At 37.3% G+C, this 23,017-nt stretch overlaps 1 protein-coding gene across 1 annotated transcript in view; it reads left to right on the forward strand.

Annotated features, from left to right (window-relative positions):
- Positions 1-23,017, forward strand: part of CFAP47 (cilia and flagella associated protein 47) — a 553,185-nt gene that overhangs the window by 87,663 nt on the left and 442,505 nt on the right. The window contains exons 20-21 of the mRNA XM_045471009.1: positions 49-193; positions 5,239-5,333. Of these exons, the coding sequence (XP_045326965.1) occupies positions 49-193; positions 5,239-5,333 (240 nt within the window). The remainder of the gene's footprint in view (positions 1-48; positions 194-5,238; positions 5,334-23,017) is intronic.

Raw genomic sequence — 23,017 nt, forward strand, 5'->3', positions numbered from 1 at the left:
ATAGAATATTACTCTGCTTTCTAATTCTTTCTCTTTTTTAAATTTTAGGGCGTATTTAACTTCAGTGGTACCTATGTTGGCGCTACTCAGATTATTCCATTTATAATAAAAAACAAAGGTATAACACGTGCCAGAGTGGAATTTAATCTACAAGGCTTTGAATGTTTTTCTCTGGACTTCCAACATAAATTAGGTATATTTTTTATACTATATTAATACTCTTTTAAACAGTTTTAAGTTGCTTTAAGGTACGATTTTGAAAAATACTGTAAGTCAAGGGCAATTGTTCTTAAATGTTTTTAATTACTCAATGCATGCTTTTCTTATGGGTTATACTCTATAACTCATCATGGTTTTATTTCTGGAAACATACCAATATTAATATAAGAATATTTTGCTAATGCATAACATATAACTATGCTTATGAGTTGATTTAATATAGTTAGTTAAGACTGTTATGTCTAAGTATATATTATAAATGAAAAAGAAATTATTAATTGCTAATTTTAATTGCCCAAGAATTTCAGGTAAATGTCTGTGGAGAGCTGTTTACTCATGTATTAAGTATCTTTATGTCACATTAAGTTTAAAAGATAGGCACTTCTTTTTTTTTTTTAAGTTTTTAATGTATTTATTTGGGAAGAGAGAGGACAAGCAGGGGAGGGGCAGAGAGAGAGGGAGAGAAAATCCTAAACAGGCTCCAAGCTGTCAGCGCAGAGCCCAATGCGGGGTTTGATCTCACAAACTGTGAGATCATGACCTGAACTGCAGTCTAGAGTTGGACACTAACTGACTGAGCCACCCATGTGCTCCAAAAGATAGGTGCTTCTATAAAGACATTTCATTTGTTTACTCCAGCGGTTGGTACAGTAAGGCCTGTGGCTAAATCTGGCCTGAAATGTGTTTTTATACATAAAGTTTTATTGGAGTACAGACCCACTCATTTGCTTGCATATTATTTATGACTCCTTGCATATTATAATGGCAGAGTTGAACAGTTGTGATAGAAACCATATGGCTTGAAAAGCCTATAGTATTTAGTATCTGGACCCTTACAGAAAAATCTTGCCAACCATTGGTTTGGTCATTTCTTCTTCCATAAATATTTGTTGAATACCAATTATAGGCTAGATACTAGACTTTGAGTCTTTAAAGAAAAGAAATTTTCTATGTTCTTAAGAAGTGAACAGTAAGTTTATCAGTCAGGGTCTCAGTAGTCAACACATCACTCATTCAAAGGGTTTAACTGAAGAGAATTTAAGGAAGGAATTTATCTATGGAGGTGGGAGTTGGGTTAAAAGAAATCAATAAGGGGGGACACCCGTGTGGCTCAGGTCATGATCTCACGGTACATGGGTTTGAGCCCGCGTCAGGCTCTTTGCTGACATCTCGGATTCTGCACCCTGCTTTGGGTTCTTTCCCTCTCTCTCTCTGCTCCTCCCCCGCTTGTGCAATCTCTCACTCTCCCAAAAATAAATAAACTTAAAAAATCAACAAGGGATGGAAGCTACTACTACCTCCACACCTGAAGGAGTAAGAGGAGGCAAGATATTACTGGAGCTTCATGATCAGTGAAACTATGAAAGAGGGACCAACTGATAAGAGCTTTAGCTGTAATGGAGTGCAGTGATTGCCAGAACGGTGGCCAACGCAGTAAAGACATGAGAGCATAAATACCCCCTACCTTCTGACATCCCCCTGCTATGTCTCCCTGTGGTTGAACCGAATCAGAGGCAGAAGAACAACGGGGTCTAGCTGAATCGACCTATAGAATTCAGGACAGAGCAGTACAGAGCAAGATGGCTATTGAATCTAAGTGATAAATGAAGACCACCTGTAACAGGACAGCTGGACAGAAAATCAGGTTATTACCATATAGCATGGCAGATGCTATAAGACAAGGCAGTACATGATGCTAAGGGAGCATATGTCAGGAAAACTCATTGAGAATCAGTAGTAAGGAAAGATTTCTTGGAGAAGCTGATGCCTAATCTGAGTCTTGAAGAATGAGGAGGAGATACATAAGGAAAGGAGATATGTGAACGAGTGTAAGCAAAGGCCTAGAAATGAGTTAATATGGCAGGTAGTTCAGGATGTGTACAGCATGGAGGAACTGGACTGCACAGGCAAGTGAGACCCAGGTTACTAAGGATCTTTTCTGGACTTTTATCCTCGAGGTTAGGCAGCACCATTAAAGGATATATTATCCAGGCAGTGGTGTGATTTAGGCTCACATTTTGCTAATTTTTCTTTTGAAGCCAAGTTGAGAATGGGCTGGGGGAACATGTGGGAATGAGAAGGGCAAGACCAGAGGGAGATTAGTGAGGGATTGTGGCCCTACATGTGAGAACTGATGAAAGCCTGAACACAGGCAGTGGTGCTGGAGATGGGAAGGAAGGGAGTGCCACGGTACTGAGATATTACAAGTACTCTGACTTGGTTACCATGTGGACACAGGTATTAGGGAAGAGGAGCAAGGCTCCAGTGTTTCCCGGCTTTTGGTTGTAAGAGGTAGGTGACTGGAAGTACACTTCATATCTGATGTAATATAGAAGGAGGATCAGGTTTAGGTGAGCATGCTGTGTGAGGACACTGTGCCCTAGCTCAGGAATGATTACAGTAGGCAGTTGGAAATACGTATGAAGTCTATATTTTTTTTTCAGTCTCAATATTGTGACTTCAGTTGCTTAACACTTTACTCTTGCCCTCTGCCTCATATACTCTCATGCACCTTGTTCAATGGATCACAGACCCTTCGCTCTTCTGTAAAGCTAGCCTGCAGAGGGCATTTGTTTCTACACTTTGGCCTTAGCCATGGGTCAAGCCTCCCTTCTAGGCCACTGCTTTATCTTTTCCAATTTTCCCTTGCCTCCAAGCTTTTCTCCTCATACCTTTTTCAGAGAGTGGTCTCCTTAAAGCAAGGATCTTATCACATCTGTCCTCTGCTCACAGAGTTTTGCTGGGGGGCACCTGGGTGGCTCAGTTGGCTAAGCATCTGACTCTTGATTTCTGCTCAGGTCATAGTCTCACAGTTTGTGAGATTGAGCCCCGCGTCAGGGTATCACAGCACGGAAACTTCTTGAGATTCATTCTCTCTCTCTCTCTCTCTCTCTCTGCCCCTCCTCTGCTGGCGTGCATGTTTTCTCTCTCAAAATAAGTAAATGGACATTAAAAAAAAAAAAGTTTTGCTGACTTCCTGTTACCAATAGCAGTGATTCTTAGCAGCAGGCTGCTGACACAGTCTAGGAGTACTTCCCTTGATCTTAATAATTATTAACAATTTACAATAAAGTTTATACTTAAAGTGTTCTGAAAAATGTATGCTGTTATTATTAAGTATTTGACCACATAACTACCCTTCTGCAACAAATTAGACTTGGTTTTTCTCATGGTCATTTCACAATTATTGGATAGAGGACTTAAGGGAGAGGAAGTGTTGAGAGCCATTTAGGTAGGAGTGCACCTTGTCTTTCCAGTCATCTTTCCCCTTGTAGGTTCCAGCCTCTCTCTCTCTCTCTCTTTCTGCTGTAGCCAGACTGTGTTCCACATTTCCTTCCAGTGGCCCTGGGTTCCCTTCTCCTAGGATGCTTCTTCTTCTGTTCCTGGTGCCTGTGATCCCACCACTTTTATAAATTAGCTTCAGCCTTACAAGTCCCTAGGAGTCATTAACCCCATCCCCATCCCTGTCCAGTTGGTTGAAATTATTTTTTTAATCTTTACTCACTTAGGACATTGTGTAAGTCTCATTATAGTACTAACAATTTCTGTCTTGTATCAAAAAGAGCTGTGTACCTGTTTGACTCCCCTACCACACTGTGAGTTCTTTGAGGTCAAGGACTATGTTTGTAAGTTTTCTTTTCTACTAGACTTACCCAATATGGTGCTGTGTACATTATAGGCACTTAAGAGATACTTTTTGAAGCTGTCTTGCATTATTGCATTTCATAAACTATATGTTAATAAATATTACAATGATATTTATGAAAATTTATTTTTATTGTATATATTCCTAATGTATTTATGAATATTTATTCCTCTGTTTTTATTATATTTTCTGTCTTCTAGATATATACTCATTCTAGGTGGGTACTCTTTCCTGTATAATATGTATATCTTTTCCCACATTACAAACAGTGCTGGTGTTAATACACACTTCATGGGCTTTTCAGTCATCTAATGGTTTTTACGTTATACATCAAAGTGAGTGAAATTGAATAAGTTGAAGGAGAGTGCAGTCAGTGAGTTATTGAAGTTCTTTTCCTGACAGGTGATTGAAATAATTACCATTCCTTGGGTTAATCAGAAAACTCCAGGGAGAAAAAAGGATTTTTAGAATTGTTTAGTGAAGACAGAGGTTCTTTTTTTTTTTTTTTTTTTTTTTTTTTTTCAACGTTTATTTATTTTTGGGACAGAGAGAGACAGAGCATGAACGGGGGAGGGGCAGAGAGAGAGGGAGACACAGAATCGGAAACAGGCTCCAGGCTCTGAGCCATCAGCCCAGAGCCCGACGCGGGGCTCGAACTCACAGACCGCGAGATCGTGACCTGGCTGAAGTCGGACGCTTAACCGACTGCGCCACCCAGGCGCCCCGAAGACAGAGGTTCTACTGTAACAAACATTTGATCGTTCAGGAACTTCTTTTAGAAATTTATTTAAGTGGTTTTAATTATTGACCCTGAAGTTTGCATTATTATTTGACAGTTGTTTCTTTATCTTCACCTAATGCTTTCGTATCTAGAGTGATTCCATTTTGTCAAAGAGTGACCTTGTATAAAATTCTGCTTTTCTTCTTTGTGGACCCTTGGAGCCATCAGGAGGAGGTCTGGGTCTTCACTGCTCTGTCTTTGCTGGAGAATGAGACCCTCACTTTCTTGGATCTACGATTCAGTCCATTACCTGACTTTGATCTTCATTCCTTTCTACATTCATCTGAATATGACTGTGATACGCTGCTTCGACTTTGGAGGTTTTTAAAACTGGGTTTACCGTCCATTTGCTGATTAAATATGTTTGTTCCATTTTTGAATGTCAGTTTGGCTGATTAGAACCATGGTATTAGGAGCAATTTTTTAACCAACAGCAAGTTTATGAAGCCCTGCACAGATACTTTAGCAACCGCTTTTTGATCGTTATAGACATGCCTATGAGGTTTCTCAAAGTTTCATTTTCCACATTTAACAGTGGTATTATAGATATGTATCTGACTTAAAAAAAAATGTTCTTTTTTATGTCTTTTAGGGCATTTCACAGACCCTGCATTTCCTGACATATATTCTCTGGAGGTAGAGGAAGGGACATCTCTGGAATGTGGCATAGCATTTTCTCCCAAAGAAGTATGTTCAGCTTTCTATTACTCATTTTACTGGGGAGTAGTGGAATTAGATAATCCTAACTCAGAAGCTCTCAAAGGTCATCTAAGCTCTTTTTGTGGTGGGTCTTTTTCTTACTTGTAAACATGCCTTGGTATACCTTTTGATTCGGTAAAATGATTACTAGAGCTGTCTGGCTCATGCTTCCAGAGTCTCATGAGGTACAGAAAACACATAAAAGGAACCTAGGGTCTCAGTTACGTTCTTTACAAAGTTCAGTATATGGCATGTTATGAAGGAAAGTTGAGGCTAACCCCAAAATCACTTATATTTGAGCTAGCATGTGCTTTGTACTTATATTTAAATGTACTTACATTTAAATGTTTAATGCTTTTAGAATCACTACTTAAAATTACCAAAGATGTGCTGTGAGGATTTAAGAGGGGTTCCTATGATTCTGGTTCTTTTTATAGTATCCCTTGATGTTTAGTAATTTCAAAACAACAAACAAAATCAAAGAAAACACCTTTCCTGGAATATGCCCAGGAACAAGGGGTACCACTGGCAAAATTTCAGGAGCCATTTCTCATATATTTTTACTTCAGAAGTTTTGCAACAAAAGTGCCAGGAGAGAGCTTCTTGCTACTCTCAATGTGAGAAGTCATGTTGATGGGGTTCTTGAGCACATGGCTAAGAATTGTTAAGACATCTTTGGTACAAAAAGGTGATTTTATTAAAGCACGGGGACAGGAACCGTGGGCAGAAAGAGCTGCACTGGGGTTGTGAGGAGTGACCGATGATAGACTTCTAAATTAGTATGGGTTAGGGATAGTATAAGTTTCTAGGGAATTTGAAAGCAAGGCTTTCAGGACCTTGAGGGGCTAGCTACTGTTACGATAAGGTTACTTTTAGTCTTTAATAAAACAAAAACATTAAGGAAGTCAGGCAGCCATGAGTTGCTTGAGGAAGGTCATGCTCTACATGTTTCAGGTGTCTGTCAGTGAGCTGCATGCTATAAGGAGATATAATTTAAGCTAAGTTTCTCTTGCGTTTGTTTCCCTCACCAATGTTGCTGTATCCTCCTAAACAAGAATCAGACTTCTCTATGGCAGTTAGAGTATAAGACTCTTATGTCAAAACACTTTTTATTCCAGCATGACTAGCATGATGCCTTGTACCCAACAGGTATAAAATAGAAAGAACTAAGCAAAAATAATAACACAGTTAGAAAGTGTGTTGAATGCAAAGTACTATCTTTAATGATCCATTTTTTAAAAAAATGTTTATTTCTGAGAGAAAGAGAGCAAGTGGGGGAGGTGCAGAGAGAGGGGATGAGGATCTGAAGCAGGCTCTGTGCTGACAGCAGAGAGCCCTATGCAGGGCTCGAACTCACAGACTGTGAGGTCATGACCTGAGCCTAAGTCAGACGCTCAGCTGACTGAGCCACCCAGGTTAGGTGCGCCTAATGATCCATTCTTAGTAATGTCACTGAAGTACGGTTTCCTGAGATTGAAGTCATATTTTAAGAACAATGATGGCTGTCATGTAGCTTTCAGGAGGAAAAAGAAAAGAAAATGTGAAGACATGGTTAGATTTAAGAAAATGCTAGAGATTATTTTGCTTTTTTTTTAATGTTTATTTATTTTTGAGAGGAAAACAGAGCACAAGTGGGGGAGGGGCAGAGAGAGAGGGAGACAGAGAATCTGAAGCAGGCTCCAGCCTCCCACTTGTCAGCACAGAGCCTGAAGCGGGGCTGGAACTCATGAATCCTGAGTTCATGATCTGAGCCGAAGTCGGACCCTTAACTGACTGAGCCACCCAGGAGCCCCTAATTTTGCTTTTTAAGTAAAGTACATTAGTTGGGATATTTTTTGTAGGTTTGTGCACATGTGATTCACATGGAATGATATTGTCTACAGAGTTCACTCTTGTGTCTTTTCTAGTTTTAGGCAAGCGTAGTGAATGAGGTAGCAAAAGCTACTTTTCTGACATTAGAGAAAATGAAATTTTTCATCTTAAGCACAACGTTAAGTATACTCATATGCATACTATACTATATTTGATTTCCATAGGTTTGGTAAAGTAATTATTCATCTACATTAATGAACATTGATATTTAGATAGTTTTACTTTTTTGGAAGAAAATTTTTTTTATTTTTTAAAATTGAAGTATAATTAACATACAGTTTTATATTAATTTCAGGTGTACGGTATAATGATTTGATAATTCTATACATTACTCAGTGCTCATCACGATAAGTGTACTCTTAATCCCCATCACCTATCCCCCCACCCACCTACACTCTGGCAACTGCCAGTTCTCTAGATAGCTACTTTAAAAAAAGGTTTTTGTTGTTGTTTATTTTTGAGAGAGATAGAGTGCAAGCAGAGGAGGGGCAGAGAGAGATGGAGACACAGAATCCGAAGCAGGCTGTAGCTTCCGAGCTGTTAGCACAGAGCTTGACACAGGGCTTGAACCCATGAACCATGAGATCATGACCTGAGCCAAAGTTGGATGCTTAACTGACTGAGCCATCAAGGTGCCTCTCTAGATAGGTACTTTTTAGCAAGGTTATCAAGAGGAGAGAGACCATCTTTTCTTTATTTGAAAATTATCTTGCAAATACTTTTCTTTGGCCTACTTTAGGCTATTAGAAAATAACAAAGTATAAATATTATTTATATTTTTATCTTTTCAGCAGAGGACTTTGAAGTTCATGAAATATTGTCAAGGTATTTCTAATTTGTCTGTCTAAGACAAAAAGCATAATTAACAAGTGATTTGAAGAGATTCAGAAGATGTTTATCTTTCTCATTTTTAGAGTATTCTAATATCCACTCAACTCTCATATACACTAACCATTTGCAAGTTTTGCCAGCATCAACTTATATTTTAATCTGGTGTGTCAATGATATTCTCTTCCTGCTTATTAAAGTTTATTGTCAAAGTTAAATGGGAAGTTTAGAAGAGTGGAGAGAAAAAATAAACAATAAATAGATCCTATTACTTCACAATGACCTCTGATTATATTTAGAGCTCTGTTTTTCTTCCTTTTCCTCTATCTATATTTTTGTATTTCTACATCTATAATTAGAATGAAATAATACAGCTCAATACTTTTTGAGCTGTTTGTTATATTTTTAAAGTTTATTTTTTAAGAGAGAGAGGGCGAGCATGTATAAGTAGGGGAGGGGCAGAGAAAAGGAGAGAGAATCCCAAGCAGGCTCTGTGCCATCAGTGCAGAGGCTGATGTGGGCTTGAACTCACCAACTGTGAGAATGTGACCTGAGCTGAGATCAGGAGTTGGGTGCTTAACTGACTTCACCACACAGCCACCCCTCTTTATGAACTATTTATAATCTGCATTTTTTACTCAGTGTATCAATTAAAATGTTATGGATAGCTTTTTGTGTCATTAAGTGTTCTAAATACAATTTCGGTTTTTAGGGATGATCTATCCTATTATTTAACGGCTATATCATGTTATAGTCACTTAACTAATCCTTCTTACTCTACCCTTAAGATTTTTTCCGTTGTTTGGCTTTATGAATGATACTGTAGAAAACATCCTTGTAGATAAATGTTTGCTTTCACATTATTTATTTTGATTATATCTTTCCAGAAGGAGAATAGGTGGGTCAAACCCTGTGTACGTATTTTAGGCTGTTGATATGTATTGCCAAGTTGATCTCCAAAAAAGGTTATACCAAGTTATATTAAACCGTAGTAACAGTGTAAATGTTGCTCTTTGTCTTTATTTGCCCAACTAGGTTGCATCAATTATATATGCATGTACATATAATATTTTACCAATCTGATAGGTGAAAGATAATTTTAAATGGCATTTCTTGGATTCTTCGCATATAACACACCCCCCTAACACAGTAGTGATTTATTTGCTAACAGTTTGGCCTGGTTGATACTGTTAAAATTGTTTTAGCTCTCTGGTGGGATAAGTGGCCTCTATTCTTTTCTTTTTAAAATATTATTAGCTATTTTTCACTTTTATTTTTCCTGATAAACTTTGGAATCATTTTCTCAAGTTTATAGCTACAAGTTGTACAGGAATTTTGATATGTGTTGCGTTAAATTAATAAAAAAATTACAGGGACGTCTGGGTGGCTCAGTCAGTTAAGCATCCAACTCTTGATTTCGGTTCAGGTCATGATCTCATGGTTCCTGAGATGGAGCCCTGCACTGGGCTTTGCGCTGACAGTGTGGAGTTTGCTGGGGATTCTCTCTCCCCCTCTCTCTCTGTCCCTTCCCCGCTTGTGTGTGCACACAGGCACGTGTGCACTCTCAAAATAAATAAACTTAAAAAAAATTACAAGGAAGTGATGTCTGTATAAAATTGAGCTTCCTATTCAGAAATAAGATAAGCCTTTTTATGAAAGTGTTTTATGCTACTCAGCAAAATTTTGAAATATTTTGAAGTAATTTTTCAATGCTGTTTCGTGCACTGTAAATGGTTTTATGTATTTTGTGTTCTTAAATTTGAAAATAATGTTCGTGAGTTATAAAACTGTCTATTTTTAAACTTCAAGTATTTTTAATTATTTTTTCAATTTATTTTACACTTCTTAGGAATACTGTAATAGATTGCAAAATTATTGTCTTTTCCAATTAAATAATTATAATTTTTACCTATTTTTCTTCCATTACATTGTTTAGAATTTCGAGAACAAGGTGACATTATTTTCTTGGCTTATCTTATTCCTAGTTTTCTGTGAAGCAACATAATGTTTTAAGCCCGTGTTGGGAAATATCTTTCTAATACTAATTTAAAATAAATTTTAATCCAACATAGATGTAGATTTTTTTTTATCTAGTCAAATATCTTTATGCCATCAACCATATTATTATTCAAAGGAGGAAAATGGTTTGATATGTAATTCAACAATTACATTTGTAGCATTAGTATATTTTTTTGCACCCATCAGACAATCAGTAAGTACCTATTCAATAAGTAAATTAAAATGCAGTGCATAAACCTGCACATTCATTTCTGAGAGCTTATTCTCTTTTTTCTTTTGGATAGTTACAATTGACATTAATGAGGAAAGGGGATGTGCATTTTAATTATTGGCACATATATCCACATTGCCACAGTAAATGTGTATCAGTTTATATTTCCATCAATAATCATCATTCAACAAATATTTATTGCACACCTACTAGCTACCTGGCCTTATTCTTGACCTTGGAGTTATAGTAGAAAACTTTCATCCTAATGTAGCACCATGCTGTCTTTTCTTCACATCTTCTTCTTTATACTGGGTATTATCATTTGCTAATGTAAAACACACATGTGACAGAAATCCAGTGTATCTATTTTTTTTTTTTTGTCATTTGTGCTTTTTGATGTCATATCTAAGAAGCTATTACCTAACCTAAGTCATAAAGGTTTTTATGTTTGCTTCTGGGAGTTTTATTGTGTTAGCTCTTATGTTTAGGTCTATGATTCTTTTTTTTTTTTTTTTTTTTTTTTGAGGGAGAGTGAGAGGGAGGCAGGGGCAGAAGGAGTGGGAGAGAGGGAATCTTAAGCAGACTCTACACCCAGTGCAGAGCCTGACATGGGCTTGATCTCACAACTTACCATGAGATCATTACCTGATCTGAAATCAGGAATTGGGTGATTAACCGACTGAGTCACCCAGGCATCCGTATGATCCATTTTGAATTATTTTTGTGTATGATGTAAGATAAAAGTCTAGTTTCATTCTTTTGCATGCAATGTCCATTTGTTCCAGGAGAATTTATTTAAAATATTATTTTACCCCATTAAATTGCATTGGAACCCTTGTCTAAAATAAAAAATGGGGCGCCTGGGTGGCTCAGTCAGGTAAGCGTCCAAATTCAGCTCAGGTCATGATCTCACAGTTCGTGGGTTCGAGCCCTGTGTCTGATTCTGTGCTGAAGGCTCAGAGCCTGGAGTCTGCTTTGAATTTTGTGTTAACTCTCTCTCTGTCCCTCTTTTGCTCATGCTCTCTCTCTCTGTCTCAAAAATAAGTAAACATTAAAAAAATCTTTTTAAAGTGAGACATCGGATTTCAAAAAAATAAAATCAGTTAAACATAAATATAAGTGTTTATCTGTGGAGTTTCAATTCTGTTCCACTGATCTAGATGTCTTATTCCAACAACACAATGTCTTGATTAGCATAGTAATTTTGTAGCAATTTTTGAAATTGGAAAATGTGAGCCATTCAACAACATTTTTGGCAAATTTGTGTCCTATGAAGTTCCATACAAATTTTAGAATTACCTTTCCAATTACTACAAAAAAGTCCAGCTTGGATTTTGATAAGGATTGTGAAAAATCTATAAATCACTTTGGGGAGTTTGCCATTTTAACAATATTAAGTCATCTAATCGATGAACATGGGATCTCTTTGCATTTATTTAGGTCTTTAATTTCTTTCAACATTGTTTTGTGGTTTTCAGTATATACATTTCCCACTTCTTTATTAATTTCATTTTTAATATTTTAATGCTATCGTAAATGAGATTTTTAAAAATTTTATTTGCAAATTGTTCATGATAAGTGTATAAACAATTGATTTTAAATGTTGACCTAGTATTTTGTAAATGGTTTGTTAGTAGATTCCTTAGAATCTTAGAATTTTGGGTCCACCAGAATATGATTTCTGTAAATAAAGAAAATTTTACTTCTTCCTTTCCATTCTGGATTCCTTTTACTTTTTTCCTCCCTGATTTCTAGAACCTCCAGTATAATGTGGTTTAGAAGTGGTGAGAACAAACCACTTCTCACCTTTAAATATGATGTTAGCATTTTTTGGGGGTAGATTTTTTTTATCAGGTTGAGGAAGGTACCTTCTATTCCTAGTTGAGAATTTTGATCATGAAAGAAAGTTGGATTTTGTCAAAAAATTTGGCATCTATTTTGATGATCTCGATTTTACCCTCTATTAATATGGTGCATTATATTGATTGATTTCTGTATGTTAAACCAACCTTACATTCCAGGGATAAATCTCACTTGATCATTTTACTTGGAGTATAATCCTTTTTATATATTGCTGCATTCAGTTTCCTAAATATTTTCTTGAGGGGTTTTGCATCTGTGTTCACAAGGAATATTGGTCTGTAGTTTCCTTCCTTCAGGTGTCTTTGGTTTTGGTATCAGTAATATTGGCTTCATAGAATGAGTTGAGAAGTGTTCTCTTCTAATTTTGAAAGAATTTGTGAAGGATTGGATTGTAAATCTTCATAATATAGTGGTACATTTCTCCATTGAAGTCCTCTGGTCCTGGGCTTTCCTTTGTCATATCTATTTTAAATTACTAATTCATGTATTTGCTTGTTATATACCTATTTAAATTTTTCATTTCTTTTTGAAATTACGGTAACAATCCTTTAATTGATAATTATATAGTACTTAGAGTTTATAAAGTTCTGTCATATCTAATATCACTTTATTTCCACATGAGTCCAATAATACAAGCATTGAGACCTTAGATTTTCCTCCCCCCCTTCTCCAGTCATACAAGCTGATGCACAGCCAGGCTAAGTGACGTGTTAAAGCTCCCTGCTTTTGAGCTATAGAGTTTGAATAATACAGTGTTATATCCTCAGCCTCCTGACCACTGGACCTTCATGATACCATGTTAGGAATCCAAACATGGTGAAGAATAATACATCTTCCTTTAGCCAATGGACACAAAAGTTTTGTATTTAATCTTTAGGTTTTATTAACTTTTTTCCTAGTCATTAGCACTCAAAATCTTCAATTTTATAAAGTTACACTCATCAAAATGTCAATTACTATTTTTATGTGATCTCTTTTCTGTTCCATTTTCTATATTTGTAGGAATAAATTTGCAGTCACAATTAGTTTCTTCTGGGATTAAATTTATTTGGGGGATAATTTCTAGATACTTAACTAATTATGTCTACAAGGGTATCTATAGACGCAAATAAAATAAAAACCCACAATACAATGGAAAAAAAGAAAAGAAATTGATATTTGTCAGGATTTTGTAAAGTTTGGGGAAACATTATTGTGAAATAAATATGCATCTGTATAAGACACCTCAAAAAATTAAAGTCTTGTCACTGGAGGTGGCTTGATTTTATCATTTGATTTAAAATATCCATCATCCCAGTTCTTAAGCATGAATAGCATTTCTGTATGAGATCAAATCATGAGCAGACTTTAAAAAAGTAATTTTGCATATATTCCTCTTAATGAAAATTTGTAGCATCCAGAACAAAAGGAGAGTTTCTCTTGTTGCTAATTCTTCAATTCTTCATTAGTGTTGACTTTTAGATTTCATTTCCAGACTTCATATGAGTTTCCTCTGACTTAGGTCCCACTTTGGATGGAGCCTCTTGCATGCTCATCTAATTTCCTGTTGTTCATTCTGAAATGACCTGTTATTCCTTTAGTATTTATGTTTTCTCACTTGGGAACTTTGTGATTTGCTCTAATCAGTTCTCTGACTTCCCTTCAGAAAACTAAGACCAGTAAGTTTCCCCTACTTCTTCTGCCCCCTGTTATCTATATCTTAACAGTTTTCTCTTATACTTCTTCCAGGCAAGTTTCCCTGTTTTTTTTTTTGTTTGTTTTAATTGAGATATAATTGGCATATAACATGTATTAATTTTAGGCGTACAACATAATGATTTGATATGTGTATATGTTGAGAAGTGGTCACCACAGTAAGTTTGGTTAACACCTATCACCTCATATAGTTACAGGTTTTTTCCTTGTGATGAGAATTTTTAAGATCTATCTTAGCAACTTTGAAGTGTAACAATACAGCATTGTTAATAATAGTCCGCATGCTATACATTATATCCCCAGGGCTTATATTGTATGTAACTGGAAGTTTGTATTTTTTGACCACCTTCAGCCACTTAATGGGTGAAAGTGGTCAAATTTTCTGTTTCTTCTAGAGAAGTTTTATCTAAGTTATCTAATTTGTTGGTATACAGTTATTTGTGATGTTCTCTTACTATTTTTATTTTTGTGGGATAAGTAATAATGTTCCTTCTTTTATTTCTGACTTTATTTTAGAATTGAGTCATCTCTCTTTTCATCTTGGTCAGCCTATCTAAAGGTTTTGTCAGTTTGGTTAATATTTTCAAGATTCAATATTTGGTGTAGTTGATTTTCTCTACTGTGTTTGATTCTTTCATATATTTCCACTTCATCCTTTATTATTTACTTCCTTCTGTTTACTTTGGTTTCAATTTGCTTTGTTTTTGCTTTTTCCTTTTTTTTTTTTTATGATGGAAGGTTAGGGTATTGATTTGAGATCTTTCTTATTTTTTTATGAAGGTTTTATAGCTCTACATTTCCCTCTAAGCATTGTTTTACCTGTATTAAAGTTTTGATTTGTTGCATTTTCATTTCTGCTCATCAGAGTGTTTTGCAGTTTCTTTTGTAAGTTTTCTCCTTCACCCATTGGTTATTTAGGATGTGTTGTTTAATTTTCACGTATTTGTGAATTTACCAGATTTCCTTGTGTTATTGATTTCTAATATAATCCCATTGTGACTTGGGACTATATATTATTTAAATAAGTTTAAATTCATTGAGGCTTGTTTTATTACAATCTATATAGATTATTTTCCTATGTTGAGGTAAACCTAAAACCACTAAGAGAGTTGAAAATGATTGTGTCTGGATTTGTATATGTGTTTAGTGTGTGTATGTGTGCAAGTATATGATGGTGGAGAGAATGGAATGGTAATTTTCAATATAAACTTTGTGGGATTATTTTTATTTTTTTCAAATCTATACTCTTGTAATTGTGATAAAGATAGTAACTCACAATAAAAACTAAATAATCCTTTTTGTGACAACTTAATATTTTAAAGCATCATGTCTTTCTCCTACCCAATGCCTGCATCTTGTATGTACACAGAAATATGCAAACACACAGACACACACACACACACACCCCTACACACAGATATTCTTCAATAAGAAACTAAGGAAAAGAAGAGAAAGAAACTATTTTGTGCAGTAATCTGTACACTTTTAAGTATGTTAAGATAAATTTATGTATTTTCTGAGTAAGTCTATATCATGATTTTATATTTTTATTAGTGGAAATACATACAGTGTTGTTAATATCATCATTCATCCACAAAAGCATTTTAAGTTAAGGGTCACTAAAAATTAGAGAAAGATATAATCCAATTTAAGTTTGTTACATGACGTTTTGGGATGATGCATATGCAATTTGGTATTTTCATTTATTGAGTTCAGTTTGCTATTTAACACTGCCAACAATTAAAAACTTACTAATCTATTTTTTTTTTTAATAACATTTGTTTTTGAGAGAGAGAGAGCAAGAGAGAGAGAGCGAGACAGTGTGAGCAGGGGAGGGGCAAAGAAAGAGGGAGACACAGAATCTGAAGCAGACTCCAGGCTCTGAGCTATTAGCACAGAGCCCAACATGGGGCTTGAACCCATGGACTGTGAGATCATGACCTGAGCCAAAGTCAGATGCTTAACCCACTGAGCCACCCAGGCACCCCCTTATTAATCTGTTTCTAATGTTTAGATTGTGGCTCTTCTAGGATTCCAAAAATTTATTGTAAAACTAAAATAAATTATATGTACTTAGTTCTTTAGTGTGCCACACATTCCTTAAGATTTTGAATTGTTCTGCCTTTACTGGGTATTTTAAAGGGGGATTTACTTAGTGTATTGTAATGAAATTCAGTGTACCACTGAGAAGAACATAAAAAAACTCTGCAGAGTCGGTATACCCTATGAGATTTTGTTCCATAAATTTGTGCCAGTGAGGCACATTGATTATCTGGTTTCTAATCATTTCAGATATTCTCCACTATAGCTAGCTGTAAGTTATCTTTGTGTCTGCATGTGTGTGCGTGTGTGCGTGTGTGTGTGCGTGTGCAGATGTAAATAGTCAATGGATGCTCTGTTGGTTGACCTGTGTAGCAGGCAAATGTAAAACCAGCAATCAGGGGCTTGATTTCATTCTAGTTGTATCTGTTCTGTGCCTATACCGCACCAGATTTTGGTACAGTTAACAGTGCTGGGGGGCAATTATAGGTGCATTTGGCATCTTTGACTGGAATGGCTTATTTAGACTGTCATTCAAGACCCTTCTTTCGTTGCGGTCCAGTCATGTGTCTTCTGGGCCAATGTGTAGAGTTGTGTTCCCTTATGTGGTAGTCACTAGCCATTTAATTAAATGGATATTTAAATTAAATTTTAATTAATGTTAGATCAAATTAAAAATTTATTAACTCAGCCAAAATAACCACATTTCAAGTTCTCAGGATCCGCACATGGCTATTGGACAGTGTAGAACTTTTCCATCTTCTCAGAAGGTTGTATGTGATAGCACTGGTGTAGATATTTCCTGGTTTTTACTCTTACGTTTCCTGACGTGATAGCCCAGGTTCTCGTCTCTGGAACAGGCTAATCTATGGTGGCTTGGTTGCTCTGAAGCTCTCATTTGTCCTGCTCTATATTTGCCCTAAAACTCTTGAAAATGAGGGAGAATTGTTCAGTTTTTTCACTGTTTTCTTCTTTCCACCAACCTTTGCCTTTTGAGAATATGCCACCTTTGGGTAAACTTTCGTAGTGGTTATTCTAGATTTACAATCATTGTTACAGGAAGCTAGGATGATCTTTTCAGGATTAAAAGAGAGGACATTTGAGGAAGATGGTGGTGTAGGAGAATGCTGGGCTCACCACGTCTAGCTGATTGCTTAGATTCCATCCACATCTGCCTAAATAACCCAGAAAACTGCCAGAAGACTAGCAGAACGGACTCTCCGGAGCCAAGGATAGACAAGAGGCCCACGGAAGAGGGTAGGAAGGGCAGAGAGGCGGTGTGTGCTAAACAGACTGACGGGAGGGAGCCAGGGCGGTGGAGGGACAGCCTGCCCAGCAAGGCAGAGCCCCCAAGTCTGGCTTGCAAAAGCAGAGGGTCTGGACTGCATGAGTTCTGGCACCCAGCGGGACTTAACATCTGGAGTGTTAAAAGTCAACAACTCTGCTCTCGGGGAGCGGGGAGGGTGACAGAACATTGGGAGGGAGAGTTGTTGAGCCTGGGAAGACAGAGCTCAGCTTGGCAGGGGAACAAAGGTGCTGTAAAGCACCATCTCCCTCTCCCATCTTCCAGCCATAATCCCAAAGGGAACCAGTTCCCATCACCGAACTTGCTTGCACCATGCAAACACCCAACACTGTTTCTGTGGATCCATCCCTCTGATGGGTCTACCTCCTTCCTGGTGCTGCAGGGCCCCTCCCACAGGGGACCACCTATGGCAAAGCGAGCTAAGCCTGCCCCTCCCGCCCCTGTGCACCTTGCGGATCCACCCCGGCTAATAGGACAGTTCCAATTGAAGCAGCACCACAAGCCTGGCAGTGTGCAAGGAGCCCAGACAAGGGCCACACCACTCCACAGTGAGTCCTGCTCCTGAGAGAGGGAAGATAAGGTACATACCAGTCTGACTGTGGCCCTATCGGTGGGCTAGAGACAGACATCAGGTCTGACTGCAGCCCCACCCACCAACACAAGTTACTCCATACAGCACAGGGGAAGTGCCCTGCAGTTGGGAGCCACCCAAGGGACTACCCAAAATGACAAAATGGAGGAATTCTCCTCAAAAGAAACTCCAGGAAGTAGCGACAGCTAATGAATTGATCAAAAAACATTTAAGCAATATAACGGAACAAGAATTTAGAATAATAGTCATAAAATTAATCGATGGGCTTGAAAAAAACATAGAGGACAGCAGAGAACCTATTGCTACAGAGATCAAGGGATTAAAAAATAGTCATTAGGAGGGAAAAATGCTATAAATGAGGTGCAAAATCAAATGGAGGCAGCCATAGCACGGATTGAAGAGGCAGAGGAGAGAATAGGTGAATTAGAAGAAAAATTATGGAAAAAGAGGAATTTGAGAAAAAGATAAAAAAATCCAGGAGATGAGGGGAGAATTAGAGAACTAAATAATGCAATCAAACGGAACAATATATGTATCATAGGAATTTCAGAAGAAGAAGAGAGAGAGAAAGAGGCTGAAGGTGTACTTGAACAAGTCATAGCTGAGAACTTCCCTGATCTGGGGAAGGTAAAAGGTATTGGAATCTAAGAGGCACAGAGAACTCCCTTCAGACGTAACTTGAATCGATCTTCTGCATGACATATCATAGTGAAACTGGCAAGATACAAGGATGAAGAGAAAATTCTGAAAGCAGCTAGGGATTAACAGGCTCTAACTTACAAAGGGAGACCAATAAGACTAGTGGCAGACCTCTCTACTGAAACTTGGCAGACCAGAAAGGAATGGCAGGAAATCTTCAATGTGATGAACAGAAAAAAAATGCAGCCGAGATCCCTTTATCCAGCAAGTCTGTCATTCAGAATAGAAGGAGAGATAAAGGTCTTCCCAAACAAAAACTGAAGGAATTCATCACCACTAAACTGGCCCTACAAGAGATCCTAAGGGGGATTCTGTGAGTGAAATGTTGCAAGGACCACAAAGTACCAGAGACATCACTACAAGCATGAAACCTACAGATATCATAATGACTCTAAACCCATATCTTTCAATGATAACACTGAATGTAAATGGACTAATTGCTCCAACCAAAAGATATAGGGTATCAGAATGGATAAAAAAACAAGACCCATCTATCTGCTGTCTACAAGAGACCCATTTTAGACCTGAGGGCACCTTCAGATTTAAAGTGAGGGGATAGAGAACTCTCTCTCATGCTAATGGAAGTTAAAAGAAAGCTGGAGTAGCCATACTTCTATCAGACAAACTAGACTTCAATTAAAGGCTGTAACAAGACATGAAGAAGGGCATTATATAACTGTTACAGGGTCTATCTATCAGGAAGAGCTAACAATCATAAATGTCTATGCGCCGAATATGGGAGTCCCCAAATATATAAAACAACCACAAACATAAGCAACCTTATTGATAAGAATGTGGTAATTGCAGTGGACTTTAATACTCCACTTACAGCAGCGGATAGATCATCGAGACATAGGATCAATAAAGAAACAAGGGCCCTGAATGATACATTGGATCAGATGGACTTGACAGATATATTTAGAACTCTGAATCCCAAAGCAACACAATATACTTTCTTCTCGAGTGCACATGGAACATTCTCCAAAATAGATCACATACTGTGTCACAAAATAGCCCTTCAGAGAATAAAAGAATTGATATCATACCCTGCAGCCTTTCAGACACAATGCTATGAAACTTGAAATCAACCACAGGAAAAAAGTCTGGAAAACCTCCAAAAGCATGGAGGTTAAAGAACACCCTACTAAAGAATGAATGGGTCAGCCAGGCAATTAGAGAAGAAATTAAAAAATATATGGAAACAAACGAAAATGAAAATACAACAATTCAAATGCTTTGGGATACAGCAAAGGCAGTCCTGAGAGGAAAATACATTGCAATCCAGGCCTATCTCAAGAAACAAGAAAAATCCCAAATGCAAAATCTAACAGCACACCTAAAGGAAATAGAAGCAGTACAGCAAAGACACCCTAAACCCAGCAGAAGAAGAGAAATAATAAAGATCAGAGCAGAAATAAACAATATAGAATCTAAAAAAAACTGTAGAGCAGATCAATGAAACCAAGAGTTGTTTTTTTGAAAAAATAATCAAAATTGATAAACCTGTAGCCAGGCTTCTCAAAAAGAAAAGGGGGATAACCCAAACAGATAAAATCATGAATGAAAATGGAATTATTACAACCAATCCCTCAGAGATACAAACAATTATCAGGGAATACTATGAAAAATTATATGCCAACAAACTGGACAACCTGGAAGAAATGGACAAATTCCTAAACACCCACACGCTTCCAAAACTCAATCAGGAGGAAATAGAAAGCTTCAACAGACCCATAACCAACGAAGAAATTGAATCAGTCATCAAAAATCTCCCAACAAATAAGAGTCCAGGACCAGATGGCTTCCCAGGGGAGTTCTACCAGACGTTTAAAGCAGAGATAATACCTATCCTTCTCAAGCTATTCCAAAACACAGAAAGGAAAGGAAAACTTCCAGACTCATTCTATGAAGCCAGTATTACTCTGATTCCTAAACCAGACAGAGACCCAGTAACAAAAGAGAACTACAGGCCAATATCCCTGATGAATATCGATGCAAAAATTCTCAATAAGATACTAGCAAATCGAATTCAACAGCATATAAAAAGAATTATTCACCATGACCAAGTGGGATTCATTCCTGGGATGCAGGGCTGGTTCAACATTCGCAAATCAATCAACGTGATACATCACATGAATAAAAGAAAAGATAAGAACCATATGATCCTGTCAATCGATGCAGAAAAAGCATCTGACAAAATTCAGCATCCTTTCTTAATAAAAACCCTCGAGAAAGTCGGGATAGAAGGAACATACTTAAACATCATCAAAGCTATTTATGAAAAGCCCACAGCTAACATCATCCTCGATGGAGAAAAACAGAGGTTTCCCCCTGAGATCAGGAACACGACAGGGATGTCCACTCTGACCACTGTTGTTTAACATACTGTTGGAAGTTCTAGCTTCCAACAATCAGACAAGAAAAAAGGAAATCAAAGGCATCAAAATTGACCAAGATGAAGTCAAGCTTTTACTTTTTGCAGCTGACAGGATATTATACATGGAAAACCCGATAGACTCCATCAAAAGTCTACTAGAACTGATACATGAATTCAGCAAAGTCGCAGGATACAAAATCAATGTACAGAAATCAGTTGCATTCTTATACACTATTAATGAAGCAACAGAAACACAAATTAAACTGATCCCATTCACAATTGCACCAAGAAGCATAACATGCCTAGGAATAAACCTAATCAAAGATGTAAAAGGTCTGTGTGCTGAAAACTATAGAAAGCTTATGAAGGAAATTGAAGAAGATATAAAGAAATGGAAAAACATTCTGTGCTCATGGATTAGAAGAATAAATATTGTCAAAATGTCAATACTACCCAAAGCTATCTACACATTCAATGCAATCCCAATCAAAATTGCACCAGCATTCTTCTCGAAGGTAGAATAAGGAATCCTAAAATTTGTATGGAACCACCAAAGACTCCGAATAGCCAAAGTAATTTTGAAGAAGAAGACCAAAGCAGGAGGCATCACAATCCCAGACTTTTGCCTCTACTACAAAGCTGGAATCATCAAGACAGCATGGTATTGGCACAAAAACAGTCACATAGAACAATGGAATAGAATAGAGACTCCAAAATTGGACCCACAGAAGTATGGCCAACTCATCTTTGACAAAGCAGGAAAGAATATCCAATTGAAAAAAGACAGTCTCTTTAACAAATGGTGCTGGGAGGACTGGACAGCAACATGCAGAAGGATGAAATGAGACCACTTTCTTATACCATTCACAACAATAAAGTCAAAGTGGATAAAGGACCTGAATGTGAGACAGGAAACCATCAAAACCCTAGAGGAGAAAGCAGGAAAAACCTCTGACCTCAGCCGCAGCAATATCTTATTTGACACATCTCCAAAGGCAAGGGAATTAAAAGCAAAAATGAACTATTGGGACCTCATGAAGATAAAAATCTTCTGCACTGCAACGGAAACAATCAGCAAAACTAAAAGGCAACCAACGGAATGGGAAAAGATATTTGCAAATGACATATCAAAGGGCTAGTATCCAAAATGTATAAAGAACTCACGAAACTCCACACCCGAAAAACAAATAATCCAATAAAGAAATGGGCAGAAAACATGAATAGACACTTCTCTAAAGAAGACATTCATATGGCCAACATGCACATGAAAAGATGCTCAACATCACTCCTCATCAGGGAAATACAAATCAAAACCACACTCAGGTACCACCTCCCGCCAGTCAGAGTGGCTAAAATGAACAAATCAGGAGACTATTGATACTGGAGAGGATGTGGAGAAACGGGAACCCTCTTGCACTGTTCTTGGGAATGCAAACTGGTGGAGCCACTCTGGAAAACAGTGTGGAGGTTCCTCAAAAAATTAAAAACAGATCTACCCTATGACCCAGCAGTAGTACTGCTAGGAATTTACCCAAGGGATACAGGAGTGCTGATGCATAGGGGCACATATTCCCCAAAGTTTATAGCAGCACTTTCAACAATAGTCTAATTATGGAAAGAGCCTAAATGTCCATTAACTGACGAATGGATAAAGAAGATGTGGTTTATATATACAATGGAATACTACGTGGCAATTAGAAAGAATGAAATATGGCCTTTGGTAGCAACGTGGTTGGAAGTGGAACATGTTATGCTAAGTGAAATAAGTCATACAGAGAAAGACAGATACCATATGTTTTCACTTTTATGTGTATCCTGAGAATCTTATCAGAAGATCGTGGGGGAGGGGAAGGAAAAAAAAAGTTAGGGAGGGAGGTAAACCATAAAAGACTCTTAATAACAGAACAATCTGAGCGTTGTTGGGGGGTGGGAGGGAGGTGAGGGTGGGTGATGGGCATTGAGAAGGGCACCTGTTGGGATGAGCACTGTGTGTTGTATGGCAACCAATGTGACAATAAATTTCATATTAAAAATAAAAGGGGACATTTGACTGACACCTGCCCATTTTCTATTCATAAGCATTGTTTTCTACCAACACTGGTTGGGGGACTAAATCTTCAGAATACCATTTTTTAATTTGAGTTACTCCTCTGTTTGAACAACGACATCC

The sequence above is a fragment of the Leopardus geoffroyi genome, chromosome X (genome assembly GCF_018350155.1).
Source record: "Leopardus geoffroyi isolate Oge1 chromosome X, O.geoffroyi_Oge1_pat1.0, whole genome shotgun sequence".
Lineage (NCBI taxonomy): Eukaryota > Metazoa > Chordata > Mammalia > Carnivora > Felidae > Leopardus > Leopardus geoffroyi.